This window comes from Heterodontus francisci, chromosome 43, assembly GCF_036365525.1.
Source record: "Heterodontus francisci isolate sHetFra1 chromosome 43, sHetFra1.hap1, whole genome shotgun sequence".
NCBI lineage: Eukaryota > Metazoa > Chordata > Chondrichthyes > Heterodontiformes > Heterodontidae > Heterodontus > Heterodontus francisci.
In genome coordinates, this window is record NC_090413.1 from 19,995,951 (window position 1) to 20,015,624 (window position 19,674).

A 19,674-nucleotide genomic window follows, 5' to 3' on the forward strand; every position below is an offset into this window, starting at 1 on the left:
GCTGATAGATTGGAGAAGTTAGGACAGTGTTCCTTGGAGAAGAGAAGGATGGGAAGTGATTGGATTGAGGTATTCAAAATCATGAGGGGTCTGGACAGAGTAGATAGAGAGAAACTGTTCCCACGTGAAAGGATCAAGAACGAGAGGGCACAGATTTAAAGTATTTGGTAAGAAGCAAAAGCAACATGAGCAAAAACTTTTTTCACGCAGCAAGTGGTTACGGTCTGCAATGCATTGCCTGAGAGAGTGTGGTGAAGGCAGCTTCAACTGAAGCATTCAAAAGGGATTATACTGTTATATGAAAAGGAAGAAGGTGCAGGGTCACGGGGAGAAGGCGGGGGAATGGAACTGAGTGAACTGCTTTTTCAGAGAACCAGTGCGGACACGATAGGCCGAATGGCCTCCTTCTGTACTGTAACAATTTTGTGATTCTGAATTCTGTGATTCTGAAATGTTGCAGTACTGATTTTTTGCCACGAGAGGGCTCACTATCCATAACTCTGTGAGGACCTTTAGAAGCTGAATGCCAGTATTACCTTATTCCAATATCATATTGATCTCTATCAAGCACCTGAATATTCTGGTATGGCCAAAACAGACCCCAAAAATGGTTCTGCCGATGCTGCTTCACAGATATTGCTACCTGCCTGTCAATTTTTGCTCAGTTCTGGCACCAACTCAAAGTCGGGTTCAAGACTCATGCCGACTGACACACCAGTTCAGTATTGAAAAGAAAGACAGACTTGCATTTATATAGAGCCTTTCAGGACCCCGGAACATCCCAAAGTGCTTTACAGCCAATGAAGTACTTCTGAAGTGTAGTCACTTTTGTAATGTATGAAATGTGGCTGCCAATTTGTGCACAGTAAGCTCCCACAAACAGCAATATGATAATGATTAGATAATCTGCTTTAGTTATGTTAATTACTGGCCAGGACATCAGGGAGAACTCTTTTTCAAAACAGTGCTGTGGAATCGCTTACTTCCACCTGAGAGAGCAGGCAGGGGCCTCTGTTTAACATCTCATCGAAAGACTGAGGGAGTGCTGTACTGTCAGAGGTGTCGTCTTCCAGAATTTAAACTGCATCCTCAACTGCCCTCTTAGGTGGCCTGAAAGACCCCATGGAATTATTCGAAGAGTAGGGTGGAGGACCCCCAATGCCCCGCCTAATATTTATCTCTCAAGCAACATCACCGAAAACAGATTATCTATCTCACTGCTGTTTGTGGGATCTTGCAATGTGCTAACTGTCTGACTCATTTCCCTATAATACAAGTGTTTAAAAAAAGAGGAAAGAAACTAAAAAAGAAAGTTGAATTTAATGTAACACCTTTCACATCCTCAGGATGAACTAAAGCACTTCATAATCTATGAAGTACCTATGACGTGTGGTCACTGTTCGCGTGTGAAGAAATACTATAGTCCCATTTGTGCTCAGCGAGGTCTCACAAACTTTCAGACATCCCGAGGATGTGAAAGGCAGATGTAACATCTATGGAGCTCACCACCATTGAGCAACAAAAAATAGAAGATTCTCCCCCCACCCCACACTCTCCCTTGCAAAGGTAATGATACCAAGATGCTAGTACAGCTGTAGTAAATATGAGCAAGGCTAATCGTTACCTGTATGTAGTGTAGGGTACATAGACCTCCCTCGCTGGGAACTCCAGGATCTCTTTAGTTGGGCGCACTCGAGGATCTGGGTATGGTTTGACATGGAGTAGCTCAGGGGAGAGGCAGTAGTGTGGACTTTCAGGAGCAGGCGATATATCGATCTTTAACTGAGCTGTAAATAGTGAAGACAGACATTTAAGATAAATGGGTAAATTAAAGAAATACAGGAAATGTGAAGTTACTGACCCTCCCTCCCTTTTTGAACCACTGCAGTCCATGTGGTGTAGGCACACCCACAGTGCTGTTAGGGAAGGAGTTCCAAGATTTTGACCCAGCGGCACTGAAAGAACGGTGGTATAGTTCCAAGTCAGGATGATGTGTAACTTGGAGGGAAACTTGCAGATGGTGGCGTTCCCATGCATCTGCTGCACTTGTTCTTCTAGGTGTGGAAAGCGATGCAGTGGTTTTTGTCAAGGTTCATCCCAAGCAGCTCTGTAACACAGGAGTCTGTGCTCTACGGGCTGTTCCCAGGGACGCACACCGAGACAAACATCAACTGCTGCTGGAGGGCTATCAATTCGGTGAAAGACGCCCTTTGGTCTGCCCGAAACTTGCTGGTATTCCAGCGCAAAGAGTTGTCCACCGCCGAATGTTGCAGACTGGCACATTCCAAGGTCCAGGACTATGTGTTGAGGGACGCACTAAAGCTTGGGGCAGCCGCAGCAAAGGCTCAATGGGGAAAGACCACAGTGTAAGGTTCCCCCACCAAGCTGGACTGAGGGGCTGGATCCATGGGAAACCCCTCGAACTGTATCGTTAATATTCTCAATTGCTGTAAATGTAAAACTGTAATTGACATGACAATTGTCATGAAACTCATGACAGTATTGAAGGAAACTGATCTCCCTTGCAATGTTTGTATTTTTTGGTGCTGGTTGGAAACTGTCTGGCAATGTAATTTTTACAGATGTTTATGAATAAAGTATATTTTGGAAATAAAAAAAACAAAACTTGTTCTTCTAGGGTGAAGTCGTTGGCTTGGAAGTTGCTGTTGACGGAGCCTTGGCAAGTTGCTGCAATGCATCTTGTAGATGGTACACACTGCTGTCACCGTGTGCCAGTGATGGAGCAAGTGGGCTAACTTTGTCCTGGATGTTGTCGAGCTTATTGAGTGTTGTTGGATCTGCACTTATCCAGACAAGTGGGAGTATTCCATCACACTCCTGACTTGTGCCTTGTAGATAGACAGTGAACAAGCTTTGGGAATTCAGGAGATGAGTTACCCATTGCAGAATTCCCAGCCTCTGATCTGCTCCTTTAGCCACAGCATTTTTATGGCTGGTCCTGTTAAGTTTCTGGTCAATGGCAATCCCCAGGGATGTTGATGGGATTCAGCCATGGTAATGCCGTTTAACGTCAAGGGAAGATGGTTAGATCCTCTCTTGTTGGAGATGGTCATTGCCTGGCACTTGTGTGGCGTGACTGTTAACTTGCCATTTATTAGCCCAAGCCTGAATGTTGTCTAGGTCTTGCTGCATGCAGCCAGACTGACTGCTTCAGTATCTGAGGAGTTGCGAATGGTACAGAACACTGTACAATCATCAGAAAACATCCCCACTTCTGACCTTATGTTGCAGGCAATGACATTGATAAAACAGCTGAAGATGTTGGGCTTAGACTCTACCCTGACGAACTCCTGCAGAGATGCCCTGAGGGGCTAAGATGATTGGCCTCGAACAACCATAAGCATCTTCCTTTGTGCTAGCTATGACTCCAAACAGTTGGAAATTTTCCCCGATTCTCATTGACTTCAGTTTTGCTAAGGCTCCTGATGCCACACTCGTTGAAATATTGCCCTGATGTCAAAGGCAGTCACTTTCACCTCAACTCGTGATTTCAGCTCTTTTGCCCTTTTTTGGACCGAGGCTGCAATGAGTTCTGGAGATGAGTGGCCTTGGTGGAACCCAAACTGAGTAACGGTGAGCAGGTTATTGCTGAGTAAGTGCTGCTTGATAGCACTGCTAATGACACCCTCCATCACTCTGCTGATGACTGAGAGTAGACTGATGGAGTGGTAATTGGCCAGATTGGATTTGTTCTGCTTTTTGTGGACAGGACGTCCCTGGGTGATCTTCCACACTGTCAGGTAGATGCCGCTGTTGTAGCTGTACCGGAATAGCTTGGCCAGGGTTGCAGCTAGTTCTGGAGTACAAAAAGTCCTCACTACTACAGCAGGGATCTTGTCAGCACCTATAGCCTTTGCTGCATACAGGGCCTTCAGACATTTCATGTTATCAGATGGAGTAACTCGAATTGACTGAAGATTGGCATCTGTGATGCTGGAGACCTCTGGTGGAGGCCAGATCATATTTAAATTAATACCAGGTCCAGCAGGTTAAATAAAACTAGTTTCCACAAAAGTCGCTAGATGTGTGCTCGCTTGTTTCCTCATTGCATAAAGCCATTGCAGTCACTTGCTGCAATCCAACACTCACTCTGCACCTTCTACTCTTCAGGACACGGCAAGTTACCTGTCACTGGCCGCAGTCTCCGCAGAACAGACGATGGTCTCCTCATGTCTGCTAGGAACTTGTACAAGTCTTCATCGCTTAAACGATCCCCTTCCTGGTGAAACACAAAGGATAGTGATACAACATCGAGGCCTCAGTTTGAGCAGGGTTTTTAACACTTCACCGTTATAATGGGAATAGCAAAATCAAGCTATCCTGGACTGAGATCTTAGAGAGAAACCAACACTAGCAACAAGCTGCTTTTATTAGGTAACAGTGAGTATGTTTTATCATTTGGGGTGAGGAAAGAGAAGCAGATTGCCCAGCATTTCTCCCTTCAATTCACCCAACTATACCATTATGGATGCAATTAAGTACTGCCGCATGGAAGTTTGGGATAGGGACTCAAGTCCATTTTGATGTTACACAAGTAGGCATATCAAAGTCAATCCAGTACCTCAAATCTTACGCTAGCTCTCTGAGGCGTAGCACAAAGCACATGAGCCATGAGGAATGATCAGAGAAGTTTGAGCTTCACGGTCAGCAAAAGAGGTGTCTACAGGAGATGAAGGGGAACTTCAATAAACTACCTAGCACGTTTGCACACTCGATGAGCCCAAAGCCCTCCTGTGCTGTACTACTCTATGATTTATTAAATGGCATTAGCAGGTCATTCATGACATTGCAGAGAAAGAGACTGGAATCTCAAGCAATGATCTTTAGCTGCTAACCTGGCCCAGGTATTCCTTGCAAAAAGATGCGCCAACTCGAATAACAAAGCTGCCTGTAGTTGCTTGTAAGCAGTTTGGGTGATTCATAAAACAACAGAAACAATTTGCGAACTTCAGGTTCCAGGTCAGTAACTTGCTTTCTTTTTTCAAAAAAGAAGATAGTTGTGTGCGGGCTCCAATGAGCCACATTTGCTTGCCTCGGACCATTTCTTTGGGCCTTGAGTTTGTCTTTATCTTGATTTACCTGTTTGAAGAAGTTTGTGACAGTCAGGGTAGCTGGCCGGAAGTTGGTGTAGTTACAGGCATCATCCCCGATGCTCATACGCTCCAACGTTCTTTTCTTCCGGTCTGTCCATGTTCCCTTTCGCTCTAGAAAGAGATCATAGTAAAAGGGTATAGCAACTGTTTCCCCTTGCTATAAACCTATTACTGGTGCCAAACATCCCCCTTCATCGCACAGCCAGTCTTTACAGCAAAGGAGGCCATGTGACCAGTGCTAGCTCGTTAGCTAGAGCTCTCTAATCCTATTATATCGTCTTTTTCAAATATTTTTCTAGAGGTCTTTTCAAATTGCGTTACAGTCTCTGCTTTAATGGCCACATCGTAAAGCATCAGCTGTTCTAATGGCCTTCTGAGTAAGAAGATTCTGAGCCAGACCAACATTATAAAATAATAACTTCACTTACTTGGATTTTCCAGTTGGATGAAGCTGTGACATCAGCTTGGCAACAACATACAGTGGATTTACTAACTAGTATACGCCTAGCTACCTGACTTAGGAGCACAATAGGCAAGTAAAGATCATTAGAAACACTCAGTCTCTGTTCGCCAGAGCACAGAATTTGAACAGGTTCAGCGAGAAACTAAAAGGAGAGATTAATGTACACCAGTGAATCCTTCTATTCAGATTCCTCCAGGGCCTTATTCTCCCTACCTCAAACATCCTCCAACCTGAAGATAGTCTGAGAACCCTGCGCTCCTCCAATTCTGGCCCCTTGTGCATCAATTTTCTCACACCATTACTGGCAGCCATGCCTTCAGCTTTCTAGGCTCTAAAGCTCTGGAATTCTCTTCTAAACCTCTCCACTTTTTTCTCCTCTTTTAAGATTCTCCTGAAGACCTTCGATGTTGGCTCTTCCTAACATTGTGAAGCAGAATTCACCAAGCGTTGGATTGCTTGCCCGTGGATGGGGAACGTAAGCTGACATTATTCTGTCAGAAGGCAGATTAGTTTTACTCAGCTGATAAAGTTTTTGCAACAATAATCCTGCTCAGTATGAGAGGAACTGCAGGTTCAGACTTGCTCATCTGTCCTAATATCTCCTTAAGTGGTTCAGTTTCAAATTTTGTCTGATGATGCTCCTGTGAAGCCCTTTAGGATGTTTTAATACATTAAAGGTGCCAAATAAATTCAAGATGTTGCTGCTGAAAAGGTCAATCCTGAAATTCATGCAATATCAATAGCCACTTACCAATACATGTGACTTGTGTCAAACAAACTTCATTTAATAGATCTGACTATGCAAGGGATCCGCCTGAGGAGGGCAGAACTGAGTTACATGCAGTATCTCACCGTTTTCCAGGTCTGAGGAATCACGCTCCAGGCTCCCGGCACTGCTCACAATGTTCATGAGGTGGATGGCGGTCCAGGCAAAAGGCATTCGGAATTTACCCAACTTGTTGCAGAACTGCTCTGCCTGATTCTTCAACTTCTCCACCTTTTCCTTGTGCTGGGCAGGTGACACACACAAGGGAAAAGTGTGTTCAACAGTCAGCTCCAGATAAGCATGCCAAGAGTGCGAAAGGGAACAACACGCAGCAAGATAGTGGGGGGTGGGGGCAGGGGGGAAAGACAGAGACACAAACAGACAGATAAAGAAAAGGGAGCATTGAAAATGACAGAGAACTAGAAGGACAGCAAAGAACTGTATTTCATAAAACACCATTCCCTTAGAAATATTTCACTTGTGAAATAGTGACTAGTTATGAAGGTAAATTCAGCAGCCATTATGTGCACAGCAAAATCCCACATTTAGTAATGAGATGACTGACCAATTAACCTGCATCTGGTAGTGTTGGGTGAGGGATGAATGTTGGGAGAATGCCCTGCTCTTCTCTGAATAGTGGCATGGGATCTTTAATGCCCAACTGAACTGCTGGAACAGGTCACGGTGAGGAAGGGATCTCTGACAATGCAACACTCCAATCAGGACCACACGGGCCTTGAACTCATCTCCTCCCAACTCATGAGGTAAATGCTACAAACTGATCTATGCTAGAAAGAGGGTCTGGAAGCAACAGCGTGATACTGTAAAAGTGTATTATATCAAGGTGAGCATTTAGCTTTATGACACAAAGTATTGCAGTAGTAAAAAAGTTAAAGTAGTGTAGCATTAGAACACTGAATTATGCTGCAATTCGCCACAACCTGAGATTCCATTCTTGGCCTCACTACTCAGCTAAAACCATTATAATATTATCAATACAAGAACATAAGAAATAGGAGCAGGATTAGGCTATTTGGCCCTTCGAGCTTGCTCCGTCACTCAATATGATCACGGCTGTTCTTCTACCTCAACTCCACCTTCCCTCACTATTCCCATATCCCTCCATTCCCTTTGTATCCAAAAATCTATCGATCTCGTCTTGAATATACCCAATGGTTGAGCATCCATACCTCTCTGGGGTAGAGAATTACAAAGATTCGTAACTCCCCAAGTGAAGAAATTTCTCCTCATTTCAGCCCTAAATGGCCAACCCCTTATCCTGGAACTGTGACCCCTACTTCTGCACTCTCCAGCCAGGGGAAACATCTCCCAACCTCTACCCTGACAAGCCCATTAAGAATTTTATATGTTTCAATTACAGCACCTCTATATACATACTAAACAACTGCGATGCCATTCACTTTCACACTGAAATTTCTAGCAGCAGATAAATTATATTAAGAATTTTCCAAAGTGACTGATGATTAGAAAGGCTCATATTCAGCTCACCTTGGCGGAATCAGACTCCTTCATAACCATGTAGGGTTCAGCGCACTCCCCAATGTCACCCTGCTGCAGAACCTTTTCAAGCTGCAATGGGAAGAAGCATCATGCACAAATTGAGGACTGTTCCAGATTAAATACACCAAAAAAGACCAGCAACTTCAAAGGGGAACTCAGTAAATGTCAATGTAACATTTTTAAAATCGACAGTTTAAAAGGAAGTACTAAAAAAAACATATTTTACAGGGAAGCTTAATCCTTACCTTAATTACCAGGAATATGTCAGCGGAAGGATATGTTATAGAGAAGATGGTAGATCTGGCCAACGTCGATATAGCAACATGGGGAATATGAGGGCGGAGCAAGCCCTTCATTTGGTCAGAATTCAAATCGAAATAGAAGTTTTCAGAAATCTACAGTGAACGGCAGAAGAACTGTTGTTAGATTAAACAAAAAGATTCAAAAAGCTACATTCCAATCACTGGCTAACCTCAAGTAGGGACTACACTAGACCATAAACGGGTTCCTATACAGAGACAGTAAACTGTCCTTCCATGTGACTATGTACAATACAATGTACGAGCTACAATACTCTAAAACACCTGAACTAACCTGACATGTGTCTTTTTATGACAATTATACCAGGTAATTCCTGTGGGAATCTGACCTTAAGTTACCTGGTTACAAGTTCAATTCTCACATTTGTGCGGATGTTGGTATCTTCCAGCTTTGCCTGCAATAAGCTTCACCAGTTGCTGGCTAGCACCAATTAAGTCAAGGCTCCCCACAAGCGGAGCAGCAGTCTGACTTAAAGAAACAACTGACAACCTCCTCAGAGCAAAGCCTTGGGACAGCTGAAGAAAGAGCAGCATTGGCAATGACCTTTAGAGAGGACTATGCTTACATTAGAAAGCCAGATAATGAATGATCATTTCCCAGCTGACAAGGGACTAGGAACATGGTAGAGGCCATTACTGGGTGTAATATCCAATAATAAAGTTACCCTTCCTAGCAAATACTATTTTTTTTCACCCACCTTAGCACCAGATTTCTCACACCTGCTTGCCACTCTCACACACAATAAAATGTGAATAAACATACGTGAAGGAATTTGTTAGCAGTCACTTACCTTCTTCTTTTCCTTCACATCGTACAGTGCAAGAACCCCAAATATGGGCTCAATTTCAATTTCAAACCTTCGATAAAAGAGAAGAAAACAGGAACCTGTCACTCAGAGGCAGACCTTTTGCTATTGTTTACTACCATACTGAATGCACAGTGAGAGTCCCTTGAATGAACAGAAACCCGATCAAATTCCAATATAGACTGGCAAGAAACTGAAGCACAATACAACATTGTTCTGTTTGTGCAGGATAACAATCACAGCAAAATATTCCTTCACAAATAATCAAACACACTCCCATCTGCCTATGTTAGTAAGGGTGTTAATAGTGAATTTAAGCACACACAGGACCTGGGAAATACACCATCCAGACAACTCTGAGATCTGCATTCAAGACTCCTCTCTCCCATGTAAAAAGGGTTTGGGCTGTCTCAATCCAGTTTCTAGAGGAAACAACAGTCTCAAAGTTCAGCACCAAATAGTACTAACTTGGTAATCGCACTCTAAAAGACCAGAGTAGCTTGGGTAGAGAAAAAATGTTACTGGTCATTTTTCAGACTGGATTTGAAGCATATTGTTAAACTTGGTTAAGACTAACTCTTCATCTAACCTTCTCAATATCTTCCCAAGGAGTGACTGATGCTGACATTGCCAGTAACAAAGTGGAAACTCATATATTCAAATACTGACATCTTTCAACTTGACCAGCACAAAATGTATGAAGAGAAACTGATAGATTTACTGGCAAGTGAAGTAGAGAACAGAGATATTTAGAGGAATGCTGAGTAACAGTAAGAATGTTTGATTTATCTTGAAATATTCATTTCAAAAGCAGTTTATGAGTGGAGGTTAGGAAATACCTGGTCAGGGTCCCCACTCCATGCACTATAGAGCAACTTCTGCAAGTGTGCATGTGGTTGCTGGGCGAGGACAGGATTGAGTCTGGCTACAATAACTCCACCCCACAGCCAAACAACCTGCTGACTTTCACTGCCCCAGGCTCACACACCCAAATAGCTGGCATCCATAGAGTTGAATCTTAGCATGAGGTGGCGCCTGCAGAGGAGCAGTGGAAGGAGGCAAAATATATAGTCTATCTGGTTTACGCCATGTCATTATTATTGGGAAGTTTTTTTTAAAATGGTAAAATTATTGTGGGCTCCTGGAGAATCATCTAACTGAACTCTGGGTGAAATATCACAAACAATACACTGGTCAACGCTTCAGATTTGTGCTACATGAAGCACTTACCCCACTTATTGAGCCTTACCCAAGCCCATCTGTGATTTCACTATCCGTGGGTTAACACACCCCCATTTTGTGTTCAGCATGGTGCAGGGGAGTGTGGCAATCACTCCGTGCTGTAAAGGGACTCTACTTACTTCAACGACAGGCATTTTACAAGAATTCTTTGTCCAAAATGTTCTTTGGGGACTTCGGGAGTACTGCATCGTTCTACTGCTTCATCCTGTGAGTGGAAAAATACAATCAGCACAGTAACTGAGAAAACTCCAGTCAGTCAGTCTTCCCATTAAAGTAACAGATTAATCTGGAAAATCACACAACTTTATCAAGAATATTCTATCATGATGGCTACATCCATGAACTGTTTACTATTTGCAAGTTCTATTTGGATGTGAGGCCAGCACTAACTATCAATAAAATACCCAGTGCCATATGTTTTCTAGGACTTGATATAACTGCTGACAAACTTTTATTGTCAGTGCTTAGATCAACTAAGGACGAGAACTATTTCTGAGGTAAACACTAAGTGCGGGACAAGGGAATGGATGGAGTTATTCTGGTCAGTGAGATGGTGGCTCTTTTTGTGACTCACCCTTGGGTTATTCTTTCAATTGCTTCAGTGCTGAATATCCAAGATGGCAGGTCATGTTTAAAGTAACACACACTGCATTAGTCATAAAATATTTGGATTTTAGATATTTGTGAGTAAGTTTCCAACTGAAAAAACACCTGACGATTAATATAAAACCTAACATTTTCACTGATGGTTACAATGCAACATCAGGAACTAGATTTATAATGTAGTATATTTGGGACATAAAGAAAAATTAACAGAGACAGGAGCAGGCCATTCATCTCCTCGAACCTGTTGTTATTCTATTAGATCATGTACCCCAATGTTGATCTGTATCTCAACTCCAATTTACCGGCCCTTGTTCCATATCCTTTGATATTCTTAGCGAACAAATATCAAATTTAGTCTTGCAAATATCAATTGAACCCCTAGCATCACAGTCTTCCATTACCATTTATGAAAAATTGCTTCCTGATTTCATTTATAAAGGGCTTGGTTCTAATTATAAGATCCTGCCTCCTTATTCTAGATTCTGTCACAAGGATATACTTTCTATCCTACCAAATCCCTTTATTATTTTACAGCTCAAATAGATCATCCCGCAACCTTCTAAACTAAAGGGAATACAAGTCAAGGAACACTTTACTTTAAAAGTATTTATCCATAAAATCCTTGTATTGTGCAGAATTATTATCCAATGTCTAAAATTACCTATGTAGATACAACAGTGCCTCTCAGTCATCACATTTATGTCTACTGGGTTGAGAACATTCAGAACAGACATAATGGCATTTAGTAAACCTACAAGCGCTGTGGGGAAGACACCACTCATAACAAGCCAGCAAGAAAACCACTGCTAGATGCTGAGGACAAGATACCATCAGCAGTGAGGGTAGACATCGCTATGTCACCTTCTGCATCTGTTTCTTTCGTGAAGTCATGAGTTTTCCATATTGTTGCTTTTTCCTGATTTTGAAAGCATCAGGCATGGGGGAAAATGGCATGCCTCTTCTAAGTGACTGTGACCTCATGCAAGAACGTTAGTATTCAGGCTTTGGATACTCCACTTGTGGTGGCAATGAATTGGACAGGAATACCAAGCACAGCATATGACTGTTCTGTGGTAACACCCTGTGTTACACTGTGACAACATCCTGAAGTAATAATATTTGGAAGATTCAAGACATTTTTAACCAAAGAAAAAGCACTGTACAAGGCCCCTTCACTCCAGACCATTGCTACTGTGGAAGACTGCACAGATGCACTTTTTGTACATAATAAAGGACAAGTTATGTTGTCCACAAGGTGGTGCTAAAGTTCCCAATGTTAGGGAAGGCAAGTGAGAAGCTTGGAGTTATAAACTCTTTTAAAAAGTGGGATTCAGGGCAACCAGACTCTTCTCATGATTTTCATAAAGGCAGCAAATATATTACAAAAAGTGTCAGATGGCAGGAAAACAAAATTCAAAGTTCTGCAAAGCAGTTTAAGAAGTGGTATTTTTGATGGTTTCAGTTTCCTTTTTGATCAATGGTTTTAGCACTCCGAACCCTGCCACAGACCACACCCACGGTCGAGAAGCTCCCAACTCTTCACCACTGCTGTTATTCAGCCAACTGCTGGGGTATGCAGGAGGATGTCTTTGGGACATTTCATCCTCCCTCTGCCCTAGCGAGGAAGCATTTCACCAGCAATCTGCATTTTCCCAACACCTCGGCTGAGGTCAGGCACTGTCTGGATAAAAGCAACATGTTACTGCGCCTTTCTTGTTATTCAAATAGGAATCATGGCTGAAATCTAAGCTCATCCTTAGAAGAGGGATAGTATCTTCTAAGTGAAACTAGGGAAGAATTACAGCTGCTTTCCAAGGATCTTCAATACACAAATCACACAGAGTAGGGACAGTGTGCCACTGAAATGAGTGGAAAGATTGTAAATGGAGTAGCTCCTTCTGGTCAATACAATCCCATGAAAACAAGCTAATGTGGGGGTTACTGACTCTCAAGTGGAACTTGATCATAACGAAAGCTCTCTGGCAATCTCTGATGGCTGTGGGTAAACGTATTCACTGGTGTGAAACTGAGCTACATAGACTAGGAAGATCCCAAGATCAACCAGCCCTTGTGTTGCTAGTTGATCTCAGCCGGGATGGCAGTAGAAACACTGCAGTTAGCCTCAGTGTCCCCGGGTTCAGGCGGAGAGTCCTGTTCCCAATCGCTATCTGGTGAGTTGTATTGGACAGGTGCACAGATGTGGTTAAGAACAGGAAAGGACTTGGCTCGATGCACCGTGCAGTAGAATAAGGAGCTAACCTCAGGTGTCTGGGCTACATGTGAAGGATGGCCTTTTGGACAAGGTACTTGAAGGCTGCTGGCAGCCACAGAACTGAAATCAGTGCATTCAGGAGAGAGGAATAAAATGTGTCTGCATCACTGCAATTTCATAGAATCATAGACTAACACAGCACAGAATGAGGCCATTTGGGCCATTGAGTCTTCTTTGGCCTCTTTTGAACAGCAATCCAGTTAGTTTCACACTTTCCCCATATCCCTGAAATTTTGTTCTCCTTCAAATATTTATGCAATTTCCTCTGGAAAGCTACTTTGAATCTGTTTCCACCATGCCATCAGCATTTTTCAGCACTCCTGGTGGCAGAGTTCTAAAGGACTCCGACTGTGGCAGAGACTGGACCATTCCCAATGCCTGCTTCAGAGAGTGCGATTATACAGGAGCTTCTCCTCACCCCCATTCCCCTGCCCACCCTCCCCCCCACCTGCCCTCCCCACCCCATCCGCCTGCCCTCCCCACAGCAACGGCTTTACCTCGTCTGGTGATGGGAAGAGTGCCAGTATTTCCTGATGTCGGTTCTCTTTCCTCTGATCGCCATTGCGTCTGTCCACTTCTTCGATGGCCGTGCGCTCCAGGAGGCTGGGCAGTAGCAAGTCAGCAGTGGAGTTCTTCAGGTCGAAGATACTGGAGGCCCAGCTCCCCCGTGGTGTGTCGTCCAGAGACACTGACCTCCGCTTCAACTCATCCTACCAACAAACAGGGACACAAGTCATTTGCAGCTTTTATCCAGTATTGCTCCTCATTGCTGCCCCGCTGCAGTGCAAGGTACCATTCCCTATCCAAGGAAGCAGGTGAAATAATAGAAAAGGCTAGAGAACAGTCAGCATCAGTAAAGAAGGGGAAAATGTTAACGTTTCAGGCATCAGAACTGAGGGGCTATAAATCATAGAACATTATAGTAGAGGACCCCATTCGGCCCATTGTGCCTGCACTGGTTCTTTGAACAGCTATTCAACTAGTCCCACTCCCCTGCCCTTTCCCCATAGCCATGCAAATTTTCAAGTATTGCTAATCCCTTTTGAAAGCCAGGCCTAAAACATCAACATTGTTCCTTTGTAAGAGTTGCCTGACTTGGAGATTTTCACATGGTATATTGCACTTGTAACTGAGCAATTTGCCAGGAATTTAAGAGTCTGGCATCTGCAATATTTTGTTTTTCTGAAGCAAATGTGAGACCTGCTCCAGCTGCCACACGGCCACTCCTGCTCCAGCTGCCACAAGGTGTGCAACAGAGGTGCGAGCGAATCTCCTCACAGTAGTGGAAATGCTGGTCTTTGCTGGCCCCTTGAAAGACAGTATGATTCAGGTACGGAACTTGCTATCACTGATGTAAACTTCCCCACTTGAAACTGTATCAGAGCACTGAAGTAGCTATAAGATTTAAACATTCTTCCTTAGAACAAAGAACAAAGAAAATTACAGCACAGGAACAGGCCCTTCGGCCCTCCAAGCCTACGCCGATCCAAATCCTCTATCTAAACCTGTCGCCTATTTTCTAAGGGTCTGTATCTCTTTACTTCCTGCCCATTCATGTATCTGTCTAGATACATCTTAAAAGACGCTATCGTGCCCGCGTCTACCACCTCCGCTGGCAATGCGTTCCATGCACCCACCACCCTCTGCGTAAAGAACTTTCCACGCATATCCCCCCTAAACTTTTCCCCTCTCACTTTGAACTCGTGACCCCTAGTAATTGAATCCCCCACTCTGGGAAAAAGCTTCTTGCTATCCACCCTGTCTATACCTCTCATGATTTTGTACACCTCAATCAGGTCCCCCCTCAACCTCCGTCTTTCTAATGAAAATAATCCTAATCTACTCAACCTCTCTTCATAGCTAGCGCCCTCCATACCAGGCAACATCCTGGTGAACCTCCTCTGCACCCTCTCCAAAGCATCCACATCCTTTTGGTAATGTGGCGACCAGAACTGCACACAGTATTCCAAATGTGGCCGAACCAAAGTCCTATACAACTGTAACATGACCTGCCAACTCTTGTACTCAATACCCCGTCCGATGAAGGAAAGCATGCCGTATGCCTTCTTGACCACTCTATTGACCTGCGTTGCCACCTTCAGGGAACAATGGACCTGAACACCCAAATCTCTCTGGACATCAATTTTCCCCAGGACTTTTCCATTTACTGTATAGTTCACTCTTGAATTGGATCTTCCAAAATGCATCACCTCGCATTTGCCCTGATTGAACTCCATCTGCCATTTCTCTGCCCAACTGTCCAGTCTATCTATATTCTGCTGTATTCTCTGACAGTCCCCTTCACTATCTGCTACTCCACCAATCTTAGTGTCATCTGCAAACTTGCTAATCAGACCACCTATACTTTCCTCCAAATCATTTATGTATATCACAAACAACAGTGGTCCCAGCACGGATCCCTGTGGAACACCACTGGTCACACGTCTCCATTTTGAGAAACTCCCTTCCACTGCTACTCTCTGTCTCCTGTTGCCCAGCCAGTTCTTTATCCATCTAGCTAGTACACCTTGGACCCCATGCGCCTTCACTTTCTCCATCAGCCTACCATGGGGAACCTTATCAAACGCCTTACTGAAGTCCATGTATATGACATCTACAGCCTTTCCCTCATCAATCAACTTTGTCACTTCCTCAAAGAATTCTATTAAGTTGGTAAGACATGACCTTCCCTGCACAAAACCATGTTGCCTATCACTGATAAGCCCATTTTCTTCCAGATGGGAATAGATCCTATCCCTCAGTATCTTCTCCAGCAGCTTCCCTACCACTGACGTCAGGCTCACATGTCTATAATTACCTGGATTATCCCTGCTACCCTTCTTAAACAAGGGGACAACATTAGCAATTCTCCAGTCCTCCGGGACCTCACCCGTGTTTAAGGATGTTGCAAAGATATCTGTTAAGGCCCCAACTATTTCCTCTCTCGCTTCCCACAGTAACCTGGGATAGATCCCATCCGGACCTGGGGACTTGTCCACCTTAATGCCTTTTAGAATACCCAACACTTCCTCCCTCTAAAATACCTGATCGTCCTGGCTCCCTCGGTCATCAACAACTTCAGACTCGAAGATCTGCTTGGGCAGGCCCCGCTGCCTCTCCCGCTGCTTCTCCAAAGTGTTGGAGTTAAATGCAGTGCTCAGATTTTGGTACCTTTTTCCAAATAAAAATCAAATACAAGGTTACACAACAGTGAAAGAGGAGGAGGCCAGAACAATCAAGGGACTCACTCAGAATCTGGGTAGAATGGGTCAATGACCTTTTCTCAGCCTTGACTTCTCTAAAGTAAAAGAAAGTTAAGAGGCAGGAACACTATCAAGGAATTGAAATTGAGGAGCGTTGTGGCCACTGTTTATTTGTGCTCACTGAATGTAATTATTGAAGACCCTGTTTACAGCTAGGAAATGTTCTCAAACATAACGGTAAAACTGCTGATCACTGCTGTTTGTCTGAAAATGAAAACTGCTAGTGATGAAGCTGAGTAAAGTCAGGCTCATATGTCACAAGCAACTGAATGTTGAGGTGTAAGGTTCTTGACTTACTGGAAAAATAATGTTGAAGAATTAGCGCAAATTTTGAAATTAAGAATTAAAGTTAATTTTAACTGGATCAGCAGAAGTTATAGGGCTATAGCCACTACAATCATCGCCTACACTAGGCTAGGCCACCATTTATTGCCCATCCCTAATTGCCCTTGAGAAGGTGGTGGTGAGCTGCCTTCTTGAACCGCCGCAGTCACTCACAGTGCTATTAGAAAGGGAGTTTCAGGAATATGACCCAGCGACAGCGAAGGAACGGCGATATAGTTCCAAGTCAGGATGGTGTGCGGCTTGGAGGGGAATTTGCAGGTGGTGGTGTTCCCATGCAACTGCTGCCCTTGTCCTTCTAGGTGGTAGAGGTCGTGGATTTTGGAAGGTGCTGTCGAAAGAGCTTTGGTGTGTTTCTGCAGTGCATCTTGTAGATGGTACACACTGCTGCCACTGTGTGTCGGTGGTGGAGGGAGTGAATGTTTGTGGATGGTGTGCCAATCAAGCGGGCTGCTTTGTCCTGGATGGTGTCGAGCTTCTTGAGTGTTGTTGGAGCTGCACCCATCCAGGCAAGTGGAGAGTATTCCATCACACTCCTGACTTGTGCCTTGTAGATGGTGGACAGGCTTTGGGAAGTCAGGAGGTGAGTTATTCGCCGCAGGATTCCTAGCCTCTGACCTGCTCTTGTAGTCACAACCTTTATATGGCTACTCCGGTTCTGTTTCTGGTCAATGGTAACCCCCAGGGTGTTGACAGTGGTGGATTCAGCGATCGTAGTGCCATTGAATATCAAGGGGAGATGGTTAGATTCTCTCTTGTTCGAGATAGTCAATGCCTGGCACTTGTGTGGTGCGAATGTTACTCGCCACTAATCAGCCCAAGCCTGGATATTGTCCAGGTCTTGCTGCATTTCTACACGGACTGCTTCAGTATCTGGGGTTACACAAGGTGCTATGATGTGTAGATCTGGTTCTCTCATCACCTGAACAAGCATTTTATTGAGCTCAAAATGTTGAACTATGATGAAAGATGATAACATAGGGCTGTTTGCTTTCAAATTAACACCCCTACGTTCACAAATCCCAATGGTTCAGCCTTTTCAGTTTTAATATTTTACAGATACAAAATTAGGAGTGGACCAAATCCTTGAAATATCAAAGCGTCTCTTATTCTCCAATCTCACTTCTGCCCTCTTCATTATCTTCCTAAAAGTTAGCTGGCCATCCAGCTTCCTCAGTGCTGCATTTCACTCTACAGCAAAACAAATACTTCAGCAATAAACAAGCAGAGCAAACTCAACCAATTAACAAAAGTACAAAGATAAACCACAAGAAACCCACTTTCTGTGAACAATGACCCAGTCTTCGGTGTATATCTGTACTGCATCCCTCACACGAAGGTCCATTCCCCTGAAAAAGAATGGATAGAATATTTCATGTAAATACAATAGTTACAGACAATCCTGGGTCAACACATAATCTTATTCACTGTTTGTCAAAGACCAATCTGCCAAGCTACTGCTCCAGTTGGGACTTAAAGTTACCGGGCCTTCACTCATCGGATCTTTTAATGAAACACCATACCAGAGCACTGGCTGCCTAACTAGAAGACCAGCATTTGAATTCCCATCTTTGAAGTTTACGCACTGGCTCCCATCAGAGTGCTACAATTTTGACACCAAATTTAACTTCAAGTTCTTACATGACTATTAGGGTAGCCTATCCACTTGTGCGCCCTATTCCCATCCTGCAGGTACTGGGACTTTGTATCGTATAAGCTGGTTTGCTTCAACAACTTACACTTATATAGTGCCTTTAGTGTAGCTAAACATCCCAAGGAACTTCACAGGAGTGATTATTAAACAAAATTTAGCATCGAGCCACATAAGGACAGATAACCAAAACCTTGGTCAAAAGGTAGATCTTAAGGAGCGTCAAAAGAGGAGAGAGAGGTAGAAAGGCACAGTGGTTTATGGAGGAAGTTCCAGAGTTTAGGCCTCGGCAGCTGAAGGCACGGCCACCAATGGTGCAGCAATTAAAATCGGTGATGCGCAAGAGGCAGGAATTGTAGGAGTGCATAGATCTCGGGGTTGCAGCGTTGGAGAAGGTTACAGAGGTAGAGAGTAGGGTATATTGCTCGTGTGGTGGGAAGAAATGAGGCGTTCCGTGCCAGGGCCAAGAATAAACCTGACACCATCTGGCTCACCATACTTCAGCTGGGCTCCTGCTGCTGGTTAATTAAGTGCCAAAGAGAGCAGATAGCAATACATTCCGTGGCCCTGTGCAGGGAGAACGTGAATGGACTAAACGGTGAATTTCTTTTTCAATTGTTGTTCCACGGATCAAGACCTTACTACAAACATGCAAGAATACTCACACTTCCTCGGGAACCCCGGGTTCCACAGTTCGACATTCTCGCGGCTCGTAGACCACCTCAATATCGTCTGCAGGAAACTCAAGTAGTTCTCGGAGTGGGCCTGGTTCTGGGGCTGGGGGATGTGTAGTCAGGTACTCCTCAAAGTCTACGGGCTCCACCACTTCAGAAAGGGGTACCTGTGAGGAATGGTAGATACACGATGTCACAGGGATTTCAGAAAAGTGCAATAGCATCGTGTGAATTTATCGTTCTGTTCACTTGTAATGATAAACACCAATGAGTACAATGACAGTTTAAGTTTGAAAGGAGAGAGAGCATTGTGAGCGTTGTTCTTGTTAAGGCAAGGGTATTAAGGGTTACAGAACCAAGGCAGTCAGATGGAGTTGATACAGATCTGCCAAGATTTAACTGAACAGTGGGACAGGCTCAAGGAGCTGAATGGCCTAGCAGGTATTACTGTTGGTTAAAGGGCTGCTGGCTACCGGTCTATGATGGAAACAACTTTATCAGCGTCCCTGCCACTGGACTCAATATCCACTCCCTTGACCACCAGTGTACTGTGGCAGCAGCATGTACAAATTACAGGATGCACTGAGCAACTCACCAAGCTGATTATAGCAGCATCTCCTTCTCCTGTGGCCTC

The 19,674-nt window shown here is 44.0% G+C and overlaps 1 protein-coding gene across 6 annotated transcripts in view; it reads right to left on the reverse strand.

Moving 5' to 3' along the window:
• Positions 1 to 19,674, reverse strand: part of LOC137355680 (dedicator of cytokinesis protein 7-like) — a 158,298-nt gene that overhangs the window by 98,995 nt on the left and 39,629 nt on the right. For all 6 annotated transcript variants that reach the window (XM_068021107.1, XM_068021106.1, XM_068021105.1 and 3 more), the window contains exons 3-14: positions 19,032 to 19,207; positions 17,996 to 18,064; positions 16,155 to 16,281; positions 13,608 to 13,820; positions 10,352 to 10,437; positions 8,976 to 9,042; positions 8,110 to 8,259; positions 7,853 to 7,933; positions 6,430 to 6,586; positions 5,101 to 5,225; positions 4,147 to 4,240; positions 1,625 to 1,787 (exon numbers count right to left, since the gene is read on the reverse strand). In XM_068021107.1, coding sequence (XP_067877208.1) covers positions 1,625 to 1,787; positions 4,147 to 4,240; positions 5,101 to 5,225; positions 6,430 to 6,586; positions 7,853 to 7,933; positions 8,110 to 8,259; positions 8,976 to 9,042; positions 10,352 to 10,437; positions 13,608 to 13,820; positions 16,155 to 16,281; positions 17,996 to 18,064; positions 19,032 to 19,207 — 1,508 coding nt within the window. The remainder of the gene's footprint in view (positions 1 to 1,624; positions 1,788 to 4,146; positions 4,241 to 5,100; positions 5,226 to 6,429; positions 6,587 to 7,852; positions 7,934 to 8,109; positions 8,260 to 8,975; positions 9,043 to 10,351; positions 10,438 to 13,607; positions 13,821 to 16,154; positions 16,282 to 17,995; positions 18,065 to 19,031; positions 19,208 to 19,674) is intronic.